Genomic DNA, 27453 nt, shown 5'->3' with positions numbered 1-27453 from the left:
CCATCTTCACTTCCCAGGTACTCCTTAAGCTTATTCAGTAGGCCACTCTCCTCTTCATTTGTGTAGCTGCTGACATCCAACTATATCTGATCAGAGAACTTCCGTCATTCACATTCAATCCTTTGGTATTTGTGCTTTAGAAGATGACAGGAAAAACCTGGGCTTATGGTGCATTCTTCATTTTAAAAGTATTTTTTAAAACATTGAGTAGATACTAAGGAATACTTACAAAATATATATAAGATATAAAATAATAAAAATACAATGAACCCATGTACACCACTGCCTAGTTTAATAAACAGAATAGTACCATTAACTTTCAACTCCCTTTTGAAGTCTCCTGAATCTTTTTCTGCCTTTCAGGAGAGAATCACTCTCCTGAATTTTGTGTTTTTCTTTCTGTTACTTTACTTTACAACTCTTCTACATGTTTGGTATTCAATGTTTTATCTAGCTTTGCAGGTTTTAGAGTTTTTCTAAATGGGATTATAGTTTGTATTCTTTCATGACTGGCTTCTTTCTTTGATATTCTTCTAATTCTTCTAGGTTATTGAATTAGCAATGATTCATTTTCATTACTATATTACATTCTGTTATATAAATATACTGTTTTTTGCTTTTTAAAAACAACTTTAGGCATAATTTGCATTTACGAAATTGACTTATTGTAAGTATACAATTTGATAAATTTTAGCAAGTTTACAGAGTTGTGCAGCCATTACCATCACCCCTAAAATATCCCTTGTACCCAGTATTCTATTTATTTCTCTATTCTGAACAGACATTTGGGTTGTTCATGGGTTTTGTTTGCTATTTCATATAGGATTGCTTTGAACATTCTTTTTTTTTTTAAGATTTATTTATTTATTTGTCAGAGAGATAGAGGGAAAGAGAGCGCATGAGCGGGGGAGTGGCAGGCAGAGGGAGAAGCAGACTCCCCACTGAGCAGGGATGTCGATATGAGACTCGAACCCAGGACCCTGGGATCATCACCTGAGCCGAAGGCAGATTCTTAACTGTCTGAGCCACCCAGGCGCCCTGCCTTGAACATTCTTTTTTTTTTTTAAAGATTTTATTTACTTGACAGAGAGAGATCACAAGTAGGCAGAGAGGCAGAGAGGGGAGGAAGCAGGCTCCCTGCGGAGCAGAGAGCCCGAAGCAGGGCTCGATCCCAGGAACCTGGGATCATGACCTGAGCTGAAGGCAGAGGCCTTAACCCACTGAGCCACCCAGGTGCCCCTTGCCTTGAACATTCTTGTACATGTCTCCTGGTATGTATGTTAGAGAGTTTCTCGAAGGTTCTCTTCTTGAGGATATACTTTCCAGGGCACTAGGGTAGGTATAACTTCAACTTTACTAGATAATGCCAGTTTGTTTTCCAAAGTACCTGAGCCAGTATGCAATTATATCACTATATGAGTTGTGCTCGCTTTGGCAGCACATATACTAAAATATAACTATATGAGCTATTTCCTATCCTTGCCCACAACTGTGATAGTTCTTTATGGAATTTTGGGGAGATTAGCATGGATCCTTTGTGGCTTTTATCAGAGAGAAATGAGAACACCAAGACTTGAAGAAAGGAGGAGATGTTCAAATTTATCAGAGTTGAGGGTCCTGTGTTTTAAGAGCTTTCCCTTGGCCTTTAGCCCAGTATCTCAGATTTATAGCAAGGCCAGTGTTTTTTTGATCCTTGACTTCCTTTCCACCATGAGAGACATGATAGCAAAGTAGCCAAGCCCAGTCTTTGCAGTCAGTCATTGTTGCCTACATTCGAGTCCTGTCCTTGCTACTTACAAGTTGTGTAACTTTGGGTAAGTTATTTTTTGTGCCTTAGTTCCTTCATCTCTGAAATGGGAATGATGATAATACTTTTGGCATACAGTTGTTATGAATATTAAATATATGTAAAGTGCTTAGAATAGTCCCTGACTGTAATTAATGTTTTCTTTTTGTCTCTCCTATCAAAGATATAAGCTTTCAGGAATCCTCAGCTTTGAAGACTGACCACATCAGGCCAGCTGTGGGCCTTCGCTTTGAGGTGGGGCCTGGTGCCGCTGTTCATTCCCCACTGGCCACACAAAATGGCTTCCTGCATTTCTTGCTTCGAGGCTGTGACCTTGAGCTGTTCACTTCGGTGCTCAATGGCCTAGGGCCCTTCTTGGAAGATGAGGAGATCCCAGTGGTGGTTCCCATGAAGATTGAGCTCCTGCACTCCAGGATCACCTTAAAGGTGAGAAGAGCTTTTGAGTTTTACCCTAGACTTTGCCGGGCAAGGAATTCTGGCAGTGATAGCTGTTCACGTCTTCCCTAGTCGTGGTCCAAAGTGGCAAGGATCAAGTGAGGAAATGCATATTAGCATTCTTAGTGTAGGGTGTAGTAATACATAAATGTGTGTTGTATCAAAATGTTCTGGATTTAGGTGAGGAGACCTTGTCTCTGGCCCCAACCTTATCTCTGCCATGCAGTGTGACTATGTGTAAATAAGCCCATTAGGTTATCTGGTCCTCAGTCTGACCATCTCTAGAATGGGAGAGACTCAGTTCTGCTTCTCTACCTGCAAGAATGTCTGGATACATCATGGCATAAAACTGCTTCAAGCTGAATGGGAGGAGCCTGGGTTGTTACCTGAATTGCCCTGAGCTGGTTGGGGGCATCGTGTGGTTCCTCTCTTTCCTGCAGGATGATATCCCCCCCATCTATCCAACATCTCCAGGCCCTGTCCCCATCACTCTGGCCATGGAGCATGTTGTGCTGAAGCGGAGTGATGATGGTGTGTTCCACATAGGCGGTGAGTTGGGCTCGTCAGCCTCCTGGCTTCTCTGTCTTTTTCCTCCTAGAAGGAGGGAGGTGATAACTAGGAATTGTTTGCATGTTGGCAGCAGTTTGTTATTTAGAACCTTAACTTTTCCCCAGCTCCTGCTCAAGACAGACCATCAGCTGAAGTACCTAAAGGTGAGAAGAGGCAGTCCGCCAAAGAACAGAATTTTCTGGTGCCCACAGAAGAAGCTTTTGGACAGCAGGTGAGGACCTAACTGAGCAGTACCTTTCCCACAGACTCTTAGTGGCTCTAATTACAGAAGCTGGTAAAACTCCGAGGGCTGCAAAGGTTGTCTGTGCTGTGTTCAGCTAAGTAGTTTGGGCTCCTCTCTCCTAGTAGCGACTTCTGGAAGTGCTTAATAGGGGATATAAGTCAGGAACTGTAGGTGAATGGTTGCTGATCATACATTTTGCGTGTTGCTGTCCTTATAACTGATGAACTTGAAGACAGGCTTAGGTTTTTAGAAAGATCTGGTTGTGTTCTCTTGATCACTAACCAAATTCATGGATTTTTCTGCTTGAATTCTGACTCCTTGTTCCCTAACCAGATGTTTTTGCAAGGCATGTTATCGTATTTATTAATTGTAAATTTCTTATTGTTCCCCAGGTGAAAGAATTGCCTACCCTACAAAAGGAACTTAGAGAAACTAAACAAGCATTGGCCGATGCCAACCAAGAGAAAGAAAGACTGCTGCAGGAGATTAGGAAGTATAACCCCCTCTTTGAGCTCTGATAGCAGTGGCTCAGCCATCTGTGCCAAGGAGAGAGGAAATCACCAGCAATAGCACCAACTACGACAGAAGGCACCATCCAGCATTGAAGAAGTCTGCTCAAGGATGCTAGAGGGACTGGGGTGTACTCAGCTCACTCCTTAGGGTGTCCTCTCTACTAGCTCTTCTGACTTGGGTGGAAGACAGGGCAAAGTATGACCACATTCTAGAAAATTGGGGGCAACTTTGCATGTGGCTCAGACATGTCTTGCCTATACGAGGACTTTCGGCTCTCTGCACACCAGGTGGAATCTTGTCGCCATTATAGGGCCATTTTACCACTTAGTTTCATGGCAGAGACATTCGCTTCCTCTACAACCTGTGTGAATAGGAGAAAGTACCCACCTCCTCAGTCACCACAGAGCCACCAAAGATTCTACATCCCAGAGCTTTCTGTAGCAGACTTGAAAAGTCCTTGGCCTGGGCTTTGGCCATGGTAGTAGATTGCAACAGGAAATAGCCAGTAGGGCAGAGCTAGGAGAGGCACAAGAGTGAGGGAGACCTGGATGCTGCCTTTTTTTTGGAAAGGGAGCCAAGCTCATACCATCTTGGCTGATACTACAGTCAGATTTTTCAGGGTTAAGGTTCTTTCCTATTACACTTTGGTCATTGTGATGCTGAGGTAGAAAGTAAACGATAGCAGTGGCTCCATTGTGTCATCTTTCCCTTCTATAACATAATTTATTTGAAATTTAAATCAAGAAAAAATACTCACTGAGCTAGGCTGAAGGTACGATGTGGTAAGAATTGCTAGGGGAGCTTGTGCTGAGCCCACGGTTGCCTGCCTGTCTTCCACAGCTGCACATCAGAAGTGATTCCTCTGTCTCCCCGGGTTCCCCAGCACAGCTGCTCTCCCAGCTCTGGGACTTTCTACCAGCACTCTCCTTTGCACTTGGTGGTTTGGGAGCTGAAAATGTGTTTTGAACTGTAATGTTAAGCATCTCAACTTGTTGCCTCTCATACCCCTCTATCACTGTGGCTTTTAAAAATCATGTAATTTTGACTTAAGTAAAAACAAAAAAACCCCCTTCAGCCTAGCTAGGCTTTCCCCTTGCCCCTTGAAAGAGTCATTTCCCTCCCTCTTTCTTTCTTACCTAATTCTTCCCCAGCATTCTACCCTCATTGCTCTGTAATATACTTCAGGCTGTGTTGATTGGACGGAAGTTCATCAGCTAACTCACCTTGAATTGGCAAGATGGTAAAATCAGTGATTTAGTGGTGTCACTGAAATCCTAATCACACATGACCTATTGGAGGAAAGAGAAATGTTTTCCTTTATGGGAAATCATGCCTGACTTGCATATTCTAGTTTTTTTTTGAGGATAAAAAGAAACATGCCTTCAAGCAACAACAAGATATAATTTGTTCAGAATTCTAAAGAATTTTTGTTAAGGTTCTTCACTTAAAGCAACTTTAAAAACACCAGTTAATATGAGATATGGGAATATTTTTTCATTCCTAGAAACAACTTGGAGACTTAAGAATAAATGTCTTTTTGGAGATAATGCTAACAGGGGAAGTTTCCTAGAGGTGGATGCTTGGTTTAACCTTACTTAAGATTTTTATAAATTACCCGAAAGTAGGATATTATAATGCAGTCAAATGTCACTAGTTTCAGGTAATGACAGGTAAGCCAGAAGGGATTTAAAAAAACAAAGCAAACCACAGAAGGCCCACAAGCCAGGCTGTGACAACTCAAGAAAATGACAGGTGAGGTTCAGTCTAGACAAGTGTAAAGTAATAGAAGAATCAGCAACCAGCAAGGCAGCAAGCTCTGTTAGAACTCAGCAAAGTAACCTCACCATTGCTGAGGGGAAGGAGGGGTCAGTGTGCTGGTCTGGCTCAAATGTACCACCTGCATCATCAGGAAGGACTCATGGAGACAACGCAGAAAACAGGACCTCATAGAAAACCATTTTACTGGCTCAAATTCTCTGTGCATTTCCAGTCACCTTTATCTCCAGAATATATGATGAAGAGATGAAAGGTCCAGAGAATAGCAAAAATTTTCGGGGGTTGGAGATACTCCCACATGAGGATACAGGTTTAAAATGCCAGATCCAGCTCTGGAAAGGTAAACGCTGAGGGTAGTGTGAGATGGGATATCCAGTCAAGGGGAAGGTTGTGCTCTCCTGCCACACCCTAGCTCTGGGGCTCAGCCTCAGAGCGGTAAGGACAAGAAAGCACTTCTCCCAGCAAATGAGAAACTTCAGGAGCTCACTGACCAAGAAGTGATGCTGGCAGAGGCTATGTATGGGTGGCAAAGGTTTAAGAGGAATCCTTATATGATGGCCTTGCAATGGAATTACGGAAAACTAGGGCTATTTGGTGAGACACAACTCAAGAGAGTAACTGTGTGTCCCTCCACAGACTCCCCCTTAGTGCTCCTTTGGAAGGCATAATGTTGAACAAAATGAAATCACTAGTCCTCTCAACTATGGCCTTTCTAATGTTGTTACAGGAGGCCTTGAGGAGGGAGATCAGTAGCCGGAAAATAGAATCATTCAAACTTAGACTCATCTGAATTGGTTTAAAATCACATTCTGATTCTCTTTCCCTCCCCTCCTGCTCCCCATCCCTACCCCCACTACCCCCACCATATCCCTCTGGTATCCCTACGTGCAGAGAAAATGCCTCGTGAGCCTTGCTTGAAAGAAAATCACTGTAAGCTTGTGCTTGCTGGTAGGCAATAAAAACAAATCTGGCAAACATCCAGGCTAACCCCTTTAATAGCCAGAGTTCATTCAGGTTTCTAGGCTCTCTGGAGTTCTTGTCCATGTGACAGATGGAGCCCTAGAATTTCTGACTCTCCTACGTGGCATCCTTGGCTATTGTATCTTGAAATCCTCCTGCAGGAAATGTGGTGTAGGGGTCATCATCCCAGGAAATTTTAGTTCACAATCATCTTGTATAACTTCATACTCCTGTTGATTGGGGGAAAGACTTGCATAATGAAGAAACGTGAACTGGTTGGTAGTTCTCAGGATAAATATAAAGAAAAAAAAAAGGAAGGAAAATAGTGCTTGGACTGCTTACGATTTCTGCCTTGAAGCTCTAAGACTCTGTGAACAAGAAATAATACCTCAAGAAAATGTCTGGAGTGATAGCACCACTATCCTTCAAAGACCTCAGCTGCTGCACATCCCCATTTCAGCTGTGAAGCATTTACAACTTTGTATCATCTATGATTGTCCAGATTTCCTGTTTACACAGATGTACTGGAGATCGGCTTTAGTGCACATGGACTGGTTTAAATGTCTCTGAGCTGAGCTGTGGGGACGTTTCTTGATCTCAAATTTGTGTTCAATTCGCTGGAATAATTCACCTCATTTCTTTGACTTAAGACTAAAGGAATGGGTTCTATTCTTGTGACGGCTGCTTTTGCTGCTTTCTGTAATCTGACCCTCATTTTGCCATGGTCCTCAAACTTTGTGTACCCTTTTCATGGTTCTGAAAGAACAGTTTCTGCATATGGAATGGACAAGGGATAAACACTACCCCACAACACCCCAGAATTTAAATGCTTCCTTTGAACCCATTTAACATGAGTTTCCCCTTATTCTAATTCAGGGGGGTAATGGAAAGCAGGTAGTTTCAAGTATTGCCATAGTGATAATGGAATTTACCATTCTAAACCTTTGCACTAAGGGTTTGTTTTTTCTCATTTAACACTTGTCTAAACTTCTAAAATCAGTTACAGTAACATCACAAAACAGTGGAAACAAATGAATATTGCTGCAATTCTAGTAGAATGACGTTTGGTTGAAAACTGTGAAAGCTGTCCTGACCTAGTGATTTACCATAGTCATTAGTGTTTCAAGAGAGGCTGGTGTGATGTACCATCCTTCCAGAGACTACAGCCCTCATCTAGATCTTCTCCCACCTTCTACCAGAGTAGGAATGTTCCCATTCACCTCTGACGGGTACGGATGGTAGCTGTTGTTGAGTGGGGATTTTCCCCCCCCATCTCTAACAACAGACACAAGGAGAAACACTCTTGGAGAACCTTAAACTGTGAGGCTTTGCTAAATGGCTAGACTTGTGATGTATCTTTCTCCCTCATTGCTTGTAAGTTTTACCCTTTTCCAATATCTCAAACTGCAATAGGTATAGTTCCTGTAATTGTTTAAAAAAATTTCTGTTAGAGCTTAGGGACTATCTGCCCCCGCCTCCTCCCCACCGCCCCTCCCCACCGTTTATCATCCAGTCAAGATTTAGCCTGAGTCTTACAGCATTTCTTTCTGGGATGCCCCACTGAAGTGTCTTCTTCACTGGCTAAATATATGTTTAAAGCCATGGGTTTTAATGTAAGATACTAAAAGTCAGATCTGTTCAACTTTGTGAGTCCAAGCTGTTTTCCCTCCATCAGGGTGCTGAACAGAACTGACATCTTTTAAGACATGCTCAGGAAAGCTTCAAAAGAGAACAGCTTCAAAACTCTTCTCCATATGACACTGAATGACCGGGGAAAGAATTCTGGGGATTGCCAATTATATACGGTAGCCTTATTACTGCTAATCACTGTCAATAAAAGGTCACTCCATTCCCCTCTTTTTGAGGACAACAATGAGAATGTGTCTGATGAACTGGAATACTGGTCAGTGTTGAGAAATTTTAATGTTACATTATCTAATCAAACCTTGAGTGTATTGGTTCTGTGAACCACCTGAAAAAAGCAAATTAAACTTACTAAACGCTGGTTGTGGTCTGTTCATAGGAACCTGAAATATATGGGCTTTTACATTCTTGTTAAGTGGTGTAAGTACTCTTTTATGAGATAAAATTTTAATGATTCTAATAGAAAATTGGAAGGGCTCAAATTTTCAAAAAAAGCCAAGACCAGTTCTATTCTGACACCAGAGAAGAATGATGAACTACTCCCCATTCCAACCGGCCAGACAGAAAATGAATACACATATGGCAAGTTGGAAAACAGTTTAATGATCACTCACCAAAATCCATAGGAGAACTTTACATCTTTACAGGGACTAATTTTTCCACTACTGTTGCTCTCACTGTGTTCTTCATGGTAGAGTGTCTCAAGTCATAATTTTTGGTTGTTTCATCTACTTAAAACCAGAAGGAAGAAACAACCTAAGTCATAGCAACTTCATGCTTCAGTGCGAAACTGTCGAAGCTCTCTTGGAAAGGTTTTCTCTCTGAAAGCAGCTTCTCTGTCTAGAAGATGCTTAAGACTGATGTACCTTCTTCCAACTAGTCAAGAAACAGTTAAATGCCTCAAAATGCCCAGAGGTCCCAATATTTAGTCAAGGCAGGTATGAAACAGGCTGCATGCCTTTAGATGTGATGAATATCAGAGTTCCAAGAAAGACATTAAAATCATCATGGAATCCTTGGAGGACCAAGATAAGAAAGCACCAGTGCGAAAGTCTCATGCAGCAGCAAGTCTGGAACCAGCACTTTTCCCTTCAGTACCAGGCCTTTCTAGGCTTTGGTCTAGAAGAAGATGATTTTTTTGTGCTTTGAGTTAGGGATCTGCCCCTTTGACTTTAATCTCCGAACAGCCTCCCTCATATGTTTGGGTTGTAGTGGTGGCATTTCTCCCCACTTCTCACACACATCCAGTGCTAAACAGAGGACAAAAAGAAAAGTTTCATTGTCACACAAGGACTTCATATCACATAATCCCTATAATCCTTCTTAAGCTTGCTGAGGAAATAAGCCAAGATACTGTCCCTTCTTAAGAGAATGCTATAAAACATACCACGTTAACTTTAGTATAATGGGCAACAGTTTAAAACACAACTTCTGCTTAAAAAGAAAAAGTTTAACTGATGGGATTAGCAATACACAGCAGCCAGGTTCTTCCCTTGACAGACAAGAGGGCAGGTCCCATGGGTCGTAACATCGGGGACAACTCCTCATCATATCACACTGGTCAGCCCCCAGTGATTGCTTTTCTTGTGTCTTTAATTTGGCAAACAGAAAAGAGAAGTCCATTGGAGAAAAATATGAAGTCCACTTCTGTCAACCTTGGGCTGAGGACAGGAATCCAGAAAGGAGTTTTCCCAGATGTTTCCTTGCCTCTGAGTATTAAAACTTTTGAGGAATAATGGTCATGCTCTCCAGAATACAGGTGCCCCACGTGGTCAACTCCTAGTGCAAATGCAAACTCCCTCAAGTGCTTTACCAGGTCCCTTAGTATAGATAGTCTTGAAAGTAAGACCACCAGAGGTTCAATCCCATATGTGTATCAATAATAACTCACCTTCTTCTACCACCTCCCCGACGAAAACCTTGGAAATACCAGACATAGCAATAACAACATTCTGAGACACAGAGGTGCCCGTGATGGATTGGATCAGCTTAAAAAAGGACAAAAGATTATGATTAATATAGGCAAGAACTAGCTTTGGAATATGGTACCCCTAAGAGTTTTTTTTTCCCAAGAAAGCGGAAAGTGTTTGCTAAAGGCTGGATGTTGAAATTAAAACAATTAAAACAAGGATTTGGGTGTATACTGACCTATATGTTGAGACCCTATCCTTGGAACACAAAACTCTCACTGATAATTGAAGGGCATGTTATTTTTATTTTCCTGCATGAATGATCCACCACCTTGACTAACACTCCACTCAGAATGCTCACGGACATAGCTCTTGAGTCTAGTTCAGCTCTCATAACCAACGGAAATCAAGTATAGCTGTACATCCTTACCCTCTTAATGGCTGCCTTAGGGAAGGCTGACCGGCGATACATTTCGTAGCGGTTCAGCTGCTCCTCCGAAAAAGAAGAAACCAGGATTCTAGACAAAGATTCAGGTAATTGAGTTGGCTTACAAGAACAAATACTTAAGATAAATTATCACTTCAATAAAAGCAAATCTCAGACAACTAGAAAAAGAATTTTCAAGGGGTCAATAGCATTAGGCTTGGTGCTTACAAGGAGTGAAGATAAAGCATTTTTACTTTTTTAAAAATTAACTTATTTGACAGAGAGAAAGCACAAGCAGGGGGAGCAGCAGGCAGAGGGAGAAGCAGGCTTCCTGCTGAGCAAGGAGCCCAATGTAGGTCTCGATCCTAGGACCCTAGGGATCACGACCACTTCAACTTATGAAGGCAGATGCTCAACCGACTAAGCCACCCAGGTGCTCCAAAGCATTTTTACTCTTAAGGAACTTGAGAAAAAGTGAAACACAACTTTCCTTCTACTTTACTAAGAACAAAAACTTAAACAACAACGTTGGATCACAGTATACTACACTATCTAGATTGCACGAACTGTGTTTTCAGCATGTGGCACTCTCTCCCCCTTAACTCTACCTTACCACACATTGATGGTAAAATTTTGATGCATAAATTTTATATTCAAACCAGTAGTTTTCAACATTAACCCACTTGGGGGAAATGTTCTTAAAATATATGGAAAAGAGTTAATGCTCTTAATACTTTCAAATAAATAAAAAGCTGTATTAATTTAGAGAACGAGCAAAGGACATGAACAGGGAATTTACAAAAATACCAATGGTGAATTCAGGGGAAAAAAATAACCACTATTAACTAAAGAAATGAAAATGAAACACCGGGGCACCTGGGTGGCTCAGATGGTTGAGCGTCTGCCTTTGGTTCGGGTTGTGTTCTCGGGGTCCTGGGATGGAGCCCTGCATCAGGCTCCCTGCTTGGTGGGGAGCCTACTTCTCCCTTTCCCTCTGCTATTGCCCCTGCTTGTGCTCTCTCTCTCTCTGTCAGGTAGATAAATAACATCTTGAAAAAATAAAAAATAAAAGGATAAACTAAAATAACATTTTTCATGAACCAGACAAGTTTTTTTTTTTAAGATTTTATTTATTTATTTGACAGACAGAGATCACAATTAGAAAGAGAGGCAGGCAGAGAGAGAGGGGTAAGCAGGCTCCCCGATGAGCAGAGAGCCCAATGCAGGGCTTGATCCCAGGACCCTGAGATCATGACCTGAGCCGAAGGCAGAGGCTTAACCCACTGAGCCACCCAGGCACCCGAACCAGACAAGTATTATAAAGAATGGTATTTAGTAAGAATAGCAGGACACAAACTCATATCTGCTGGTAGAGTATGAAGTATAACAACTTTTCTGGAGAAGAATCTGGAAACGTGTATGAAGAGCCTTTGAAAATATTTATACTGTCTGAACTGGCGATTGACTTCTAGGAGTTTATTTAGGAAATAAATGGACCAGTATGCAAATATGTGCTCAAAGATACTCATCAAAATGGTGCCAAGAGAAAAAGAGAGAAAAAAAAAAAAAAAAGAAGAAGAACTACAGGGACTGATTAAATAATTCATCTGCATGATGGAATATAATGCAGCATTGCAACTGATGATTTATGGGCATATTTACTAAAAATATTTAGCTATACATATCAAATGGTAAAAACAAGTCTGAAAACAACAACAACAATAATAACAAAAAACCACCAAAAAAACCCCCAAATCTGAAAAAGTATATAATCAAATATATACCCAGGGTTAACTCTGGGTGGTGGGATTATAGGTAATTATTTTTTCCATTTTTCTGTATTCTCAGAATAATTTGCATAAGCCCATACTACTTTTACAATCAGAAAACACCATGAGGGGTGCCTGGCTGGCTCAGTCCAGTGGAGTGTGTGACTCTTGATCCTGGGGTTGTGGGTTTAAGCCCCATGTTGGGTGCAGAGATTACTTAAAAATAAAATCTTAAAAAAAAAAAAACCTCACAATGAAGCTATTCCATTTTTTAAAAAAGTTACGACCTAGATATATAATTATTGACATGGAAAACATTCACCATACATAATGTGAAAAATAGGTTACAAACAGTAACATCTTTGAAAAAATTTATTTCTAGATATATATGTATAGAAAATATCTTAGAGCCCATACACCAGAATATTTAGTTTTTATCTCTGCTGATGTTATTTTTACTTATTTATATTTCCTTAAATGTAACACAAGATATTATTTGCTTTATTATTTTTTTAATACAAAAAAGTAAAAAAATTTAAAGGCCAAAAAAATTTATTAACTTTGTGTGGTCAAGTTAGAGTTCTGACATGGGGGAAAAAAATCAGAAAGTGACTTACTGCATCTTTTGAATCTCATCTTCATCCACTTTTTGCTTCTTCTCTTTCTTTTCTTTGGTATCTATTTTCATTTTTTTGGCTGCAGGAGTAAGTAAAGATGAGTCTTCCCTTTCAACTGCTGTTAAATCTGAGATGTCCTGACTCTTGAGCTGAAAAGATGAAAGAAACCCCATTATATATGTGACCTACTTTCCAGCCTTGGGCAAGGTAAGACCTCATTCTCATTACAACACAACAAATCCATTATTCAATAGGTTTTTGGTTCCAGACACTGGTGTGTACCATCATCATGAGTAAGATGGACTCTCTCCCCTAAAGAAGTTTATATAGCCCACCTGTGGAAAGAAAACCAGCCAAATAATCCAGTTTTCCAGTTTAGCTGTGCTCATAGCTCTAGTATGTTTACAAAGGAAATGATGTGCCAAGAATCATGAAAAACACTCCCTCCCCTTGAGCCCACCTTCCTGACCTCATTCTTTAAAGGGGATGAGAGAAAAGTCCTCTCCAGCCAGCCAGCTCTTCTGCCTCTAAATCTATAGATCTCTTTTTTGCTGATGATTCCATCTGGAAAGAATATTAAAAACGAGGCACCTTCTCATCAAAACAGTGTTTCTTTGGATTTGGAACTTGAAATAGTTTTTTTTTTTTTCTTTTTAAAGTAACTTCTACCCCTAGCATGGGGCTCGAACTCATGACCCTGAGATCAAGAGTCACATGTTCTATTGACTGAGCCAGCCATGCGCCCCTGGATTTGGAACTTATAAGTGAACTTCTCCCACATGTAGTGCTCACTTCTTCCTCTCACTGTATTGTATCATGCACATATTTATGTTCCATTACTAGACTGAAAACTTTTTGAAGGTAGTTTGACTCTTGTTATTTATCTCTCCCCACATAAGCCTTTAGCATAGGTTTACTCATGCTAGATGTTTAACGTCTGTTTAATAGCAATTAAAATCAAAAGACACAACAAACCTCATTAATGGGATTTAACCTCTGTTTTTCCCAAAGAGAAACTCACAAAAACTCATACAGGAATATGACAGGGTTGAGGTGGGGTGCCTAAGTGAAAGTGAAGGCAGTATACCTTTATTTTTTTTTTTTTAATTTTAAAAAGATTTTAGTTATTTATTTGACAGATTACAAGTAGGCAGAGAGGCAGACAGAGAGAGAGGGAGAAGCAGGCTCCTCGTTGAGCAGAGAGCCCGATGTGGGGCTCGATCCCAGGACCCTGAGATCACGACCCGAGCTGAAGGCAAAGGCTTAACCCTCTGAGCCACCCAGGCACCCCGGCAGTATACCTTTAAAAAGACTTTTCAACTTCTTCTCTAGTTACCTATTTAGTACAAGTTTTCTAACCTCTCTGTGCTTCAGTTTTGATGATTTATATTTCCCCCAAATGAGCCATTTTTCTTAGATTTTCAAATTTAAAAGATTTTGTTTATTTAATAGAGCATGAGTTGGGGGAGTTGGGGGCCCCTATTTTAGAAGGGAGCCTGCCGTGGGGCTGGATCCTGGGACCTCGGGATCACAACCTGAGCTGAAGGCAGACACTTCACCAACTGAGGCACCCAGGAGCTCCTGTTGTTCTTTTTCTGGTTTCTTGAGTTGGGTGCTCATTTTCAGCATCTCCTGTTTATTAATAAAAATATATAAAGCTATGAATTTTTCTTTAAATAAAGTTTTGGCCACAGGATTTAATGTACTGTTCCCTTTGTTAATTTCTTTAACCTAAAGCCTACTTTGAAAAGTTTAAAATATCCAGGTGCTAGGTTTTTTTGGGGGGGAGTGAGGGTGGGGAGAAGCTTTGCATTATTAATTTTAGGTTTATTGCACTGTACTAACAGGATGTGACGTGTTTTGATTTCTGCTTTTAAGAATTTGTGTTTTTCTTCATGGTATGGTATGTGATCACTTTTTAAAAAAAAAAAGATTTTATTTCATCTTTAGAGAGAGAGAGAGAGAGAGAGAGAGAGCAAGTGAGCACACAAGAGCAGGGGAAGGGAGAAGCAGACTCCCTGCTGAGCAGGGAGCCTGATGTGAGGCCGGATCCCAGGACTCTGGAATCATGACCTAAGCTGAAGGCAGCCGCTTAACAACTGGGCCATTCAGGTGCCCCTAGATGATCAATTTTTAGAAAGTGTTTCAGGTAAAAAAAATTTTATCTTCTTTTGGGTGCAACTAGTGAGCTCTTTATGGGATTAAGCCAATTATTCACATCTTCTCTGTCCTTCAGATCTGTTTCAAAGGTTCCTTCTTAAAATAATTTCATCACATTTTTCTTTTTCTAAAAGTTCTTACTTTATCTTGATGCCACTTAGTGCTCTGAAAGACTGTTTCTATTTAATCCAATGTCCTGCCCTATGATCTCTTTAAGTCCCACAGAAGCTCTAAGACCCCAAAATTCCATTTCTAGAAATGGAACTGAAAGAACACCGACATTCTGGTCCCCTGATTGATGCTCAGTTAGGCAACACTGCTGAGCTCTTCGGGTGGCACAACTGATGGGTTTGGGGTATTTAAGCTGTAGAGACCTTTGGACATTAACACCCAGGTCACTGGTAATAGTTAAATCAAAGAGGGTAAAAAATGGCTAATCCAGTAACTCCCTCAAAGTCTCCCTTGAAAGATTCTGCAGCATATAAATGTAAGGACCTATTTAGCCAGAGCGACTCCATCTCGGTTAAAAGCCATTCGGTTGTTTGTGCAGTAAACTTAAATTGACCCTGCCTCCCAGAGGAACTTACTTAGAAACAAGTCTGGAAAACCAGTAAAATGTAGTCAGCTAGTTCCTGGTAACAGAGCCCAGAATAAAAGGGCGAGTCAAGCCAGATGGAGACATCTGATCAGTACGAAGTACTGTTTGTAACAGTGAGAAGGTCTTGCCCAAACCAAAACGACTCCATCTTGGGAAGGACCACCATCTTATTATTCACACTGAATATGTTAACTGACTAAGCCTTCCTAGAAAGTACTATTTGTAACGGTTCCTGGTATGGGGTAATCTTAAATAACAAGTCACCAGACCAGATGGAACTAGCCAATCAACAAGAGACACACAAACCCGGTGGGCTAAGATACCAAGATATGGGTTGCAGTTTCACCCAATAAAAGGCAGCCTGTAAGATTGGGAGGGGTCGCTCTCTTCCGAGGCGGCCCTGACTGGTCAGTCAATTCTTAAGCCTGTAACCTGGGGGTAGTCGGTCTCTTCGGAGACCGCCAGGGCTGGTCAGTTTGACTTCTAATGCTTGGCATAGAATAAAGCTTTGCATAACTTTCACTTTGCCTCAGTCTCATTTCGTTTAATAACGGACCTAACATAATGACAAAGTTATGCCTGAGGAACATCTAGGAAAAACCATATTTCGGTCAAAGGGGTACTAGGAATCCTGGGTTCTAGCTCTTGGGCTAAGTCTTAGTGTGACATCAGATCCCTATTTCCTCACCAGGAAAACCATGAGGCTATGTCAGAGTCCCTTAGGGGCGCCGGAGGGACTCCCTGCACAGACCAAGCCACTCCTGATTTCACGGTCGTTGAGTTCAAGCCCCACCTTGGGAATAGAGTTTACTTTAAAAAAAAAAAAAAAAACCTCCCTTAGAAGTAGCCTTGATATCTAAGGGGAGGGATTAAAAGTATTAACCCAATGGCTGGGTGTCTAGAACCGAACCAGCATTACAGTTTTGTTTTCTCCCTCTCCCCATCCACCTTCGCAGATCTGGAAGAAGTCATGATGAGTTCGAGTTAGCTTGGCAGGGACCAACCAGAAAGCCGGTCCAGCAAGCAGTAACAATCTCTGGCCTCATCAACACTTCTCTCCCTACCTCGCTTTCTTCGGCAGTCGCTTCTTTCAAGTCCCCATCTCCGTCCCCGTCAGTTTCCTCTGGGATTCCGTCCGTGTCGGTAGCTCCTGGGCCCCGGGGAGGAGCGGCCGTTTCATCTGGCTCCCCTGTTTCTCCTCCTTTTTCCGTGGGCGACTCGCAGGCATTATCCATAGCAGCAAGGAAAAGGGGAGAGAGGGCAGTCCTGACAGCTCCGCAGCTCCCGACCTAGTGTAATACAGCAGCCCACAAGCTTACTTCCTGTCGTCGCGCTCTGATAACATCACTCCTACGGCTCCTCGGAGGGGACAGTTTGAAGCCCGCGTAGGAGGTTCGGGGCTCCGTTTTAACTCTGAATTGGTTGGTGGCGGATGGAGAGGGAGGATTCAGGGTACAAAATTCAGTTTGTGGATTTTCCTTCCACGTTGGGAAATCAGCATTTGTAAAGGATAGTTATATTGTTTACTGAAGGACTCCCCCGCTTCCCCGAAACTTCTGCATTTCTAAAAACGTAGTTAACTCCTTAATCCGCTTTCTTCAGAGTAAAGTTTGGGGACAGGAGAAAACTCAATTCCGTCATCGCCCGTGTAGTGGGATGCGGCTGTCTGATAAAACTCAGGCAGGGACTCAACCTCGTACATTTCAGTTGGGTAGAGACGGTGGGCCTGTGTGTCTCCAGCATTTCTCTTGGGTTCCTTAAGCACCTTAAAAATAAATAAATAAATAAATAAATAAATAAATAAATAAATAAATAAATATCATATGGTTTGAACAGAATTTATCCAATCCACAACTTTTGACCGCTTACTTCGAGCTAGGAACAGTTCTAGTAGCAAAAACACATAGTTTCTACCCAATCAAGTGAGTTTTCCAATTCACCAGTCCTCAAGATTGAGGTCAGTTTCACAAACGTGACTTCTTATGTCAGTTTAGTTAATCTCATCAAAAGCAAGAGGAAGCAAATCCTGCTGGGAAGGGAGGTCTTCTTCTTCTTTTTTGCACTATTCACTTTAACAAGCCATTTCAGAGATTGGGGCCATGAAGAAGTAGAGATGTTTCTATTTAAAATTCTTCCTCTCTTCCCTCATTGAGGTACGGGGCGGTGCATTTTATTTACCTCTGCATCATTAGGTCTCCACATTCACCACATATTTAACTTACACGTGCTGAAAGAATGGGCTTGGAAATGTAGGTGCGCGTTACCATATTTCTCTCTTTGTTTCTACGCTGCCTGGGTGAATTTACCGTATTTCCTGAGGGCTCCCAAAACCTTTGGGGAAGGAGCGCGCTTTGGTAGGCGCATACAGGTGGGACCCGTTTGCTCCCTTCCACCTGTACAGCGGGTATCTACAAGGCGTTTTCCTCTTGCCCCCGGAGGCCTATCTCCGCAGATCCGGGTCCATTTCCCGCAGACCAAAGACACCTGTACCCGCCGGCCGAGCCCCGCCCAGCTAGGTGGGCAAGGGGGCGGGGCGCGGGGGCGCGGTGACGCGTGACGCCAGATCCCGGAAGTGACGCGCTCTTGGGGGCGAAAAGGCGGGGGGGAGGGGGGTGGTGTCCCCGGCCGGTTTGGGGGGTGCGTTGCCCGGAGACGGAAAGTTTGGGAGCCGGAGCGGGCTCGGCCGCAGCCCTGGGAAGGGGGTCCAGGGGGCGGTGGCCCTGGGGATGGGGAAGGAGCAGGAGCTGCTGGAGGCAGCCCGCACAGGGCACCTCCCGGCGGTAGAGAAGCTGCTGTCCGGGAAGCGGCTCTCCTCAGGCTTCGGGGGCGGCGGCGGCGGCGGCTCCTCCGGGAGCGGCGGCGGCGGCGGCGGCCTCGGGTCCTCGAGCCATCCCCTCTCCAGTCTGCTCAGGTGAGTAACGCCCCGGGGCTGGACGGCCGCCCGGAAACCCCCTGTCCCCCGCCCGTTTTCTGGGTCTCCAGAGTCCGCGCTTCTGAGACGCGACCGGGTGGGTTTGCTGGGTGCCCCGGGTCGAGGGCGGGCGGCCCACGGGGCGAGGAGCGCGGGTGCGGGTCTGCGCGGCGCCGGGCTCTCGTCTCGCATCCTGACCCAGCTGAGGAGAATGGTGGGAGTGACCAGGTGGCAGCCGCCGCCGCCGCATGGCACAGCCCGGCTCACCCTCGCCCGCTGTAGGGTGCCAACTGTCCTATCGCACAAGCCACTTCAGAGCAAAGAAGTATTTATTTTAAATATCCCTCACCTCCTGCAGAATCTTCCGCGCCTTGCAGAATCTCGCCGCTCACCTGGAGGAAATTCTCTTGATTCCCCTTCCACCACGCTCCGCAGGACCTGGCTTTTGTTTATATTAACATTGTGTCTGGATTTATTACGTTCAAAGTATAACTTTAGTCCCTCTTGTGCTTAAAGCTCAAATTCTAGCTCGTTGTAGTGAACCTCATTGGATTAGTCTGCTAAGTGGCATATGCAGGATTCATTAAGGGGTTTATTCGTCAAGAAACAACGCTTTAGAAAGACTGGTTTAGGAAGCTCAGGGGTGCTTTAAAGTTCTCTGAGACCTGTTGTTAAACCCTTGAATCTGGAGATGTACCGATTTTGAGAGAAAAAGGTCACTTTTGCATGGCTTGGAGGGGGGAATTGGAGGTGCTTTGTCAGTGTGAGTAAAATGTGTTGGTTCAGCAGCACTTTCATTGCCTGTTTTCTTTTCCTTCCTTGTTCTTTTGAGGTTTTTAAGAAGTGGAAGTTCGTTTAGAAATGGCTTTGTTGGCTTTTGTTCCCCCTTAGTTTATGTAACTTCAATTTGAGTGAGCTTGGACCAAAGCAGCCCAAGGACCTGATGTATTGTTAGGTATTAAGCACTGAGTACAAACTGAGGTCTACACAGGAAGATTTTTTAAAAGCAGTATAAGAGAAGAACTGTCCCCAGGAGTTCTTTTGGGGAGGTTAAAACCAGTGCTCTTTGCTGCCCTTTCTCTAGCTCCTAGAACAATGCTGTCACACAGTTGGTACTCAGGATTCATTGAGTGAATAAAAGTATCTCTTAGAGGATGACAAATTTCTAAATAGGCTGATGGTGGTACTGGCAGTAATTGTTAGTAGTTCAGAGAAATGAGGCATAACTTTGGGAATGAGATAGAGACCAGAGCTTCCAGGAGGAGGACTTCAGCTGGCTTTGAAGGATGTGAAGATTTAGATAGGTGAAGTACAGTGAGAGCATTCCAGGCTGGGAAGCCATGGTCAGAGGCACAGAAGCAGGAAAGGAAACTTATCTGGTGCTAGTGGGGCACTAGAAGAACTTCCTGCCTGTAGCCTCAAGTGGTTGGGCATGATAAAGGGTAATAATAATGAATGGGGTACACTTCCATCTTTCAGAGTGACTTAGTCTTTCTTAAGTTTATAGTCCCAGTCCCTAGAGCAGTGCCTGACAACTGATGGGTATTCATTAGATGGGTTTTTTTTTTTTTAAGATTTTATTTATTTATTGTTGAGGAAAAGAGAACACGAGCAGGGGGAGAGGAGCAGAGGCAGAGAGAGAGAAGCAGGCTCCCCACTGAGCAGAGAGCCCAATGCATTACTTGATCCCAGGACCCTGAGATCATGACCTGAGCTGAAGGCAGATGCTTAACTGACTGAGCCACCCAGGCGTCCCTTAAAAGATGTACTTCGAATGCATGCATTCGGTTTCAAATCTTCCCTGGATTACTCCCCACCCCCAACCCCTGCATTACTTTGATATATCTGCAGTTCTGATGTCTGAGAGATGAGAGAAAGACTATACAAGTTTGGAGGTGACTATCTTTAATTAGCTGAATAGTGTAGCATTTGGAGGTTTGCCAGAAATACCTTAACCCCTAGTGTATCCTGCTGAAGTGAGAAACTTTCAAATATCTCCCACCTTCAAGTACGGATCAAATTACTTTTACTGCTCACACTCAGAGACTGTTGAAATTTTGCTGAGGATTTCCCTGCCACGTAGTTAAGCAAGACTAGGAAATCTTTGTTGACCACAGCATTTTTACTTTGGGCCTCATGCTAAAATGTCCAGTCTCTTGTCATAAAGTGTGCATGTGTCTCCATTTCCTTGCATAAGACAGCTGACCCCTGACTTGCTCTTGTGTCTCTTATGGAGATGGTAGGTGGCCTAAGAGCAGCCCCAGCCTGTCATCCCTGGGATTCCTAGGGGCAGGGAGGCTCTGCAGGCACTAGTTACACTAGGTGTGTCATTAATTAGAGGTGATTCTGGTTCAACCTAGTGAAAGATTTCTGAGCAACTGACACTCTATATTTAAATAATCCCTAGGTCAGCATGTCCTCCCTTTTTAGGTTTAGGAATTTCCCTGTCCCACACTCCCCACCTCCAAAGACCCTTAACAAGAGCTGTGGAATCATAGCTTCAGATCTGGCCTTTACATTAGCTGCCGTACCCCACCCTCACTAGTAGTGCCACTGCAACATGTGTTTGTCCAGCTGTTGGACCAAGAAAAGCTGGGGCGAATGGGAGCTTACAGCTGCAGTGGATATAAATGTTCTAAACCAATATGTGTGTTTGCCCCATTCATCTATTTATGAGCCCCCCCCAGTTCCACAAAGGTTTTATGTTTATTCTTAAGCTACAGAATACTCCCTCTCTCACCCCATCTCTTTATTCCTACACTTCTTGGGCTTAGGTCTTAACTTCTTAAAGCCCTCCCTAATGACCCTAATACACACAGATCTCTCAGGCTTCTACTTGTTTGGAACCCATCATCTGGAGTGTTCAGTAGCTCACTGGCTCATACTTTACTTGGCTAGCTTTCCTAGTTTATTGCTTTGTCCTGTTAGTATAATAGTTACCTATAGTAACACTCACCAGTTGAGAACGTACCAGAGAATCAGAAAGTCAGCAAAAACTTTTAGGGAAAAAAAGTTGTTATAAACTTCATGTCTTTCGGACCTTCACGTATTTACTGCACATTTATTCCAAGGCAGTACAGTATATTGTTCTGCAGTCTGCCTGCCTGAATTCACAGTATACTCCCCCTAGAGACTAGCTGCTTGATTTTATACAAATTATGCACCTGCTTGGAGCCTCAATTTCTACATCTGTAAAATGGGGACAGTATTGTTTGTGTTGTAGATAGACATCTTAGATACTGTGTGTAAGAGTCTACGGCCATACCACCCTGAACGCGCCCGATCTCGTCTGATCTCGGAAGCTAAGCAGGGTCGGGCCTGGTTAGTACTTGGATGGGAGATACTTGTGTAAGATACTTCCGTAGTTTCTTGTGGAATGCTCATTGTAAATGCTCCCTGTTAACCCTCCTCAGGTCAGTTCAGCCCATGCAGTTTTGCCATACCATCCCTGCTGTATGGACAGTACCATGCCAGACATGAGGTTCTTTAACACTTCGGAGTGTGTTTTCTGGGCTATGGCAGATTAGAGATAGTACATAAGGGAGATCGCCTGCTTAGGTAGGCGCATTAGTGATGTTCGTTTATCTAGTGTTTATCTGTCATCTACTTTGTGCCCAGGCCAGTTGCTATGTGTGCTGCAAAGTTTAGCTCAGACCCAGGACACAGTAGGTACTTAAAATTAGCCCCTCTCCTGATACATGGTCTGTTTCCTTATGGCATTTATAGCAGCATATGTCTGTGTGACCCACTGACAAAATAAGAGAAAAAGCAATTAAAATCTATCATAATTTTTCCCCACCAGTAATTTGAGACTATTAACTTAGATGTGCATAGCTTTACACACTTGCTTATGCCCCAGGCATCATTGTACTGTAGCTTAGTGCTTTAATTTCTGTTTATTATGACTCTTAGCCATCAGATACAGATGAAATTATATTCAGTGTAGCATGTTAATGGAAGTAGGAAGAACATATTTTAGTTTTTTATCCAAAATGATTCAAATATAATTTTTGTTACTTAAAAAAGCAGCAACAGATTATTTAAAAGCATAGTTACCCGAAATGTCTAGTTCTAGAAAGGTTCTGGGTGGCATGAATTTTGCTTTATATAATATGATCCTCATTTTCTGATTGTTGAACAGATGTATGCCTTCAGTCAGTACCTTGGAACAGGCACTATGTTAAACTTCTGTTTAACTCATGGTGTTTTTCAGCCTGTGCACAAATTCTCATGTAATGCAGAGTTTGATATGTTGGTGGTCATACCGAAACTACTGATTTCCAGGAAAGCAAATTCTAGATGAGAAGACAGTAAGATTTGGGTGGAAGTGAATTCTATCTACTAAAGGGCAAAAATACCTGAGAAAAGGAAATGTTGTAAGAAAACATCATATATTAGAAGTATATAGAATTATGAGCTAAATACTGATATATGGGAATGATATAAAGTGAAATGCAGGGGCCTTTGGGTGGCTCAGTGGGTTAAGCCTCTGCCTTTGGCTCAGGTCATGGTCTCAGGGTCCCGGGCTGGAGCCCCGCATTGGGCTCTCTGCTCAGCGGAGAGCCTGCTTCTCCCTCTCTCTCTGCCTGCCTCTCTGCCTACTTGTGACCTCTGTCCACCAAATAAATAAATAAAATTAAAAAAAAAATAAAGTGAGATGCATTTCTGAGGGTTCAGAAGCACAGAGAAACTAAACCAAAGGCTAGCATGAAGGAATAGATTATATCATGGTTTAGGGGAATTCTGTACTTAATTTCTCAAGCTTAAGAGTGAATAAGAAAAGAAGCCAAGGAGGCTTACTGGAGAAATCGGAAAATTTATAGACCATAGCATTAAATGTGGCTATAAATTGGGTTTTACTCTACGTTTTGGGTGGGGAGATAGCTACAGTCTGCCAAAATAAGAAATACTTTTTGAAATAAGGAATGAAGAATGAAAGCTTTTGAAAAATGGACCCCACTTTGGGGAGAATAAAAAGTTCTTCCAATATCAGAAGATATGACAACTTATTCATTGGTTTTTAAGAAAGATTCCTAATATTTATGTCAGGAATTCAGATTAAAAAAAAATGGCTAACATAACCATTCCATTAAAGTGGTCCTTCAAAGTTCACTCCCCAGAATGATTGTGTAGCTTGGCAAGACAGCTTTTCTCATGATGGCCCTGTTACTTTTGTCATCCCATGGTGCCAGATTTTTTTTTTGAATAATACCTAACTTGAGCAAAATGATTTTAACATCCTAAGGAAGAGGACAGTGCTGACCAAGGACTATAGAATGCAGGGTCCTGAAGCAGGGTCTCATGGGTTTGTGTGATCTAAGTCCTCGTTCTTTCCAGTGAACACAACAAAATAAAACCAAACACAACTATCCGTTAGGATAACAGTTTTCTAGATCTTACACTAAACCCTCTTAATTCATTAAAAATGGTTTTTAAAAAACTTCTTAATATATCTCTTTAAAGTATGATCTTATTGGGATAGCGGTCCTTTCCCTTTATTTTGGAATTGCTGTATATTTTTGCTTTCTTTAAAGCAGAATATGACTTTGTGTGGTTAATTTATATCTAAAAATAATGCCTATCTTAAACTGAGAAAGGCATGTACTTGTAGAAAAAGATAAATTTAACAGAAGTTTGAAAAGTCAGACATTTCCCTTTTTCTGAATTCTCCCAATTGAAGTTCGGTTTTTACCGTCTTAGTTACGAAAATTAGAGACTGGACACAGTGAAACAGTCTTGTGGTCTGAAGAATTTGATTTGTATCCAGTCAGCTTGAACATGTTCACTTGTCCTGGGAGATTGTGGTCCCAGTGAAAGTTGCATCCTTGGCCAGAAAAATCCCTTCAGAAGGTTCTTTTTTTCCTCTTGGTATGCTCACCCCAAACAGCTGTGAATTTTGGTTTGCAAAAAGGAAATTAAGGCTGTTTCTACCCTAGTTTATGGGAGGGAAAGTAAATTACTGGGTTTTATAGCCCAGAGACACCAAGGAAACCCCAAAAGTAGATAGTGGAGAGTTTGTTCTTGGAAATGTCAGGCTCTCCTGTGGGTAGGAACTTGGTCTCTTCTGGACAGCTCTCAGAAAATGTTCCCCACACTGATTTCCAAAAGATTACTGGGAGATTTTCTGTGGTGTAGAAAATTACATTGTTACGTTCATAGAACATCTTCAAATAACTTTGGTGTGGTTAGAGTTAATGGTAGTAATACTAGGAATTATATGTTATGGCTTCGTATTTATCTTTTCTTAGTAATTTGTAGATCAAGTTTGTTTAGTTTACAAATCAAAAAGAGTTTTTAAAACGAGTCAGTTGTCTCTGCTTAACTTGTGATATCATTACCACTATTAAAAGTGGTTGAGAAAATCCAGGAAGCAGAACTGCCCCCTGACTTGCTTAACTAGCGAGGGATATAGCGTGGCTCCTGAAGGTCAGGGTCTGATGCAGCTCCGCCTTGTGAGGTAGGCAAGTTATGTAACCTCTCTGAGCGTCTGTGTCTTCATATGTATGTGTATAATGGGCCTGGAATAGTATCTACTTCCTGAAGCAGCATCACATGAGCTAAAATATGGAAGGCAACATAATGCCTGGCACATGGCCAAAGACTTGGTAAACCTTGGCTGTAAAATCATCTGATGGGAGCCCAGTGCTTGCCGCCTTTGATTAAACGGGAATGATTTCTATTGATGCCATTTCAAAATGTATAATAATTGAGAGCAGAAGCTCCCAGACTTTTTAAATGTGAGTCCCATTTTTAGAAGCAAATGGTAATAGTGGCAAATTACAAAATGATACAGGTCCTCAATCTTTTGTCTGAAACTGTGGGGTTTAGTATCCAAAATTTTGGGGTTTTTGGAGAGTAATAGCAAGCTGCTAGTAGAATCTGGGTCAGCACTCTGAAACGTATTACCACAGTGAAATCTGTCAATATTCACAGTAAAAGGGATAAATTTGAAGAAGCTCTGTATCAGTTTAAGGCAGGTTTTATACCTGACTAGTTTGCCACTAACTTTAAAAAATTTGTTTTCAGAGATTTCTAGATATCTGAATTGTAAATAAGGGATCATAGATCTTTGTATTTATTATAAAAAATTGCTAGATATGTGAAAGCACAAAGAAGGAAATAAAATCTTCTGTAATTCCACCACCTAAAGGAATTAACTGTTTCAATTTTGGTGTTCATTCTTTGGTCTTTTTTTCTGTAAAGTTTTTTTGTTTTTTTGTTACTTTTGTTTTGAGCAGAAATGACATTGTTCTGTATGTACTTTGTCTCAGAACTTCATTTAATATATTATAAACACTTTCCTATCATTTTCTCTTCAACTTCATTTTAAATGAATAAGTGGTATTCCACAGTGGGTATGGACTGTAATTTACTTAGTCCCTCTTCCACCATTAGACATGCATTTGTTTTTAGTTTCCTGCTATTGGAACAGTACTGGGATGCACTGTCGTGTATATAACATTTTGTGCACACTCATGCTTATAACATTTATATACTCAAAATAGTAGATGTAATTTGAGTATTCAACCATTGCAAAAACCCCATATGCCATTGTATTTGAGGACTCTTAACAGTAATTCAAAGGCCCCTTACATCTCCTGGGTCCTTCTGATTGGAAAGTAATGTACTGATCTATGGCTGCTAAATGTTACTTATATTTAGAAAGTTACCTTTGTGCAGGCATAAGATTTTTAATGGTCAAGTTGGGGCCTCTCGGGTCCTTCTTCAGAGGCTAATGTTTAGTAGAGGGCCATTAATAACACAATGCAAGGAGCAACATGCTCCCAAGAAAAACAAGACAAAAGCCATTTTCTTTTGTTCTAGTTTTTATTATGGGAAATTTCAAACATATGGAAGTCAATAGAATAAAATAATGAATCCTCGTGTACCGTATGTACTTGTAAGACAATTACCAGCTTCTTACCAATTTTGTTTCTTTTTAATCAGGTCTCCAACTAAATTATTTTGAAGAGAATCCCGTATGTCTTATTACTCAGTACATGTCCTTAAAAAATAAGGACTCTTTAAATATTCACAATACCGTTGTCACATCTAGAAAATGGCAGTTTCTTAAAACCATCAGATGTTTAGTTACAGTTCAAATTTTCCATATTGTCTTAAATATTTTATATTTTACAGCTGGTTTGTTCAACTCTATATCCAAACAAGGCCCAAACTTTGTATTCATTTGCTATATCTCTCAGTCTCTTTAGCTATCTGGGTTTTATCTCTGTAAATTTTTTCTTCAGTTTATTTGTTGAACAAAAAAAGGTATTGCGCCCATTTCCCACAGTGTGGGTTTTGCTGATTGCATCTCTGAGGTATCACGTAACATGTTCATCTGTCCCTTGTAGTTCCTGTAAGCTGGAAATCAGATCGGGAGACTTGTTTTCATTCAGGTTCTGAGTTTTTGGCAGGATTTATTCCTGGGGGTGTTGTGTACTTTCTTCATTTAGTCTTTATTTTTTTCGTGATATTGGCAACCATTGGAGATCACTGCCTTGATCCATTTTGCCTTCACTTATTAACTAGAAGACTTTTTTTTTTTTAAGATTTTATTTATTTATTTGACAGAGAGAGATCACAAGTAGACAGAGTCAGGCAGAGAGAGAGAGAGGGAAACAGGCTCCCTGCTGAGCAGAGATCCCAACGCGGAACTCAATCCCAGGACCCTGAGATCATGACCTGAGCCGAAGGCAGGGGCTTAACCCACTGAGCCACCCAGGCGCCCTAGAAGACTTTTTTTTTAAAGGGAGAGAGAGAATGCAAGTGGGAACAGGGCAGGGGCACAGGGAGAGGGAGAGAGAATCTTTTTTTTTTTTTTTTTTAAGATTTTATTTATTTACTTGACAGACAGAGATCACAAGTAGTCAGAGAGGCAGGCAGAGAGAGAGGAGGAAGCAGGCTCCCTGCGGAGCAGAGAGCCCAATGTGGGGCTCGATCCCAGGACCCTGGGATCATGACCTGAGCCGAAGGCAGAGGCTTTAACTCACTGAGCCACCCAGGTGCCCCAGGGAGAGAGAATCTTAAGCAGGCTCCATGCTCAATGCAGAGCCCGACATGATCTCATGACTCTGAGATCATACCCTGAGCCTAAATCAAGAGTTGGACACTTAACCGACTGAGCCACCTG

The 27453-nt window shown here is 42.0% G+C and overlaps 3 protein-coding genes across 9 annotated transcripts in view; 2 read left to right on the top strand and 1 right to left on the bottom strand.

Moving 5' to 3' along the window:
- UHRF1BP1 (UHRF1 binding protein 1) overlaps positions 1-8289 on the top strand; it is a 65441-nt gene extending 57152 nt beyond the window's left edge. For all 3 annotated transcript variants that reach the window (XM_044254998.1, XM_044254994.1, XM_044255004.1), the window contains 4 exons: positions 1971-2233; positions 2683-2791; positions 2917-3023; positions 3428-8289. In XM_044254998.1, the coding sequence (XP_044110933.1) occupies positions 1971-2233; positions 2683-2791; positions 2917-3023; positions 3428-3553 (605 nt within the window). In that variant the 3' untranslated portion in view covers positions 3554-8289. The remainder of the gene's footprint in view (positions 1-1970; positions 2234-2682; positions 2792-2916; positions 3024-3427) is intronic.
- A 221-nt stretch (positions 8290-8510) lies between these two features.
- Positions 8511-17875, bottom strand: TAF11 (TATA-box binding protein associated factor 11). The gene is made up of 6 exons (XM_044254990.1): positions 17716-17875; positions 16474-17174; positions 12652-12800; positions 10269-10356; positions 9820-9916; positions 8511-9178 (listed from the first exon to the last, which is right to left on the bottom strand). The coding sequence occupies exons 2-6, from the start codon at positions 16642-16644 to the stop codon at positions 9048-9050; spliced, it is 636 nt and encodes a 211-aa protein (XP_044110925.1). The 5' UTR covers positions 16645-17174; positions 17716-17875; the 3' UTR covers positions 8511-9047.
- A 260-nt stretch (positions 17876-18135) lies between these two features.
- The window catches only part of ANKS1A (ankyrin repeat and sterile alpha motif domain containing 1A), a 177666-nt gene continuing 168348 nt past the window's right edge, over positions 18136-27453 (top strand). For all 5 annotated transcript variants that reach the window (XM_044254970.1, XM_044254986.1, XM_044254962.1 and 2 more), the window contains exon 1: positions 18136-18320. In XM_044254970.1, coding sequence (XP_044110905.1) covers positions 18136-18320 — 185 coding nt within the window. The remainder of the gene's footprint in view (positions 18321-27453) is intronic.

This window comes from Neovison vison, chromosome 1, assembly GCF_020171115.1.
Source record: "Neovison vison isolate M4711 chromosome 1, ASM_NN_V1, whole genome shotgun sequence".
Taxonomy (NCBI): domain Eukaryota; kingdom Metazoa; phylum Chordata; class Mammalia; order Carnivora; family Mustelidae; genus Neogale; species Neogale vison.
The sequence above is the reverse complement of the archived record's forward strand: the minus strand, read 5'-3'. Positions and strand labels throughout refer to the sequence as shown.

What these genes read in the sequence shown, in the direction of transcription:
- TAF11 (XM_044254990.1), bottom strand. Translation starts at nt 16,644, where the DNA reads ATGGATAATGCCTGCGAGTCGCCCACGGAAAAAGGAGGAGAAACAGGG. An exon ending in CGACTGCCGAAGAAAGCGAG is followed by an intron (nt 12,801 to 16,473) that starts GTAGGGAGAGAA and finishes TCATCTTTTCAG; the next exon opens with CTCAAGAGTCAGGACATCTC. An exon ending in CTAAGGCAGCCATTAAGAGG is followed by an intron (nt 9,917 to 10,268) that starts GTAAGGATGTAC and finishes TCCTTTTTTAAG; the next exon opens with CTGATCCAATCCATCACGGG.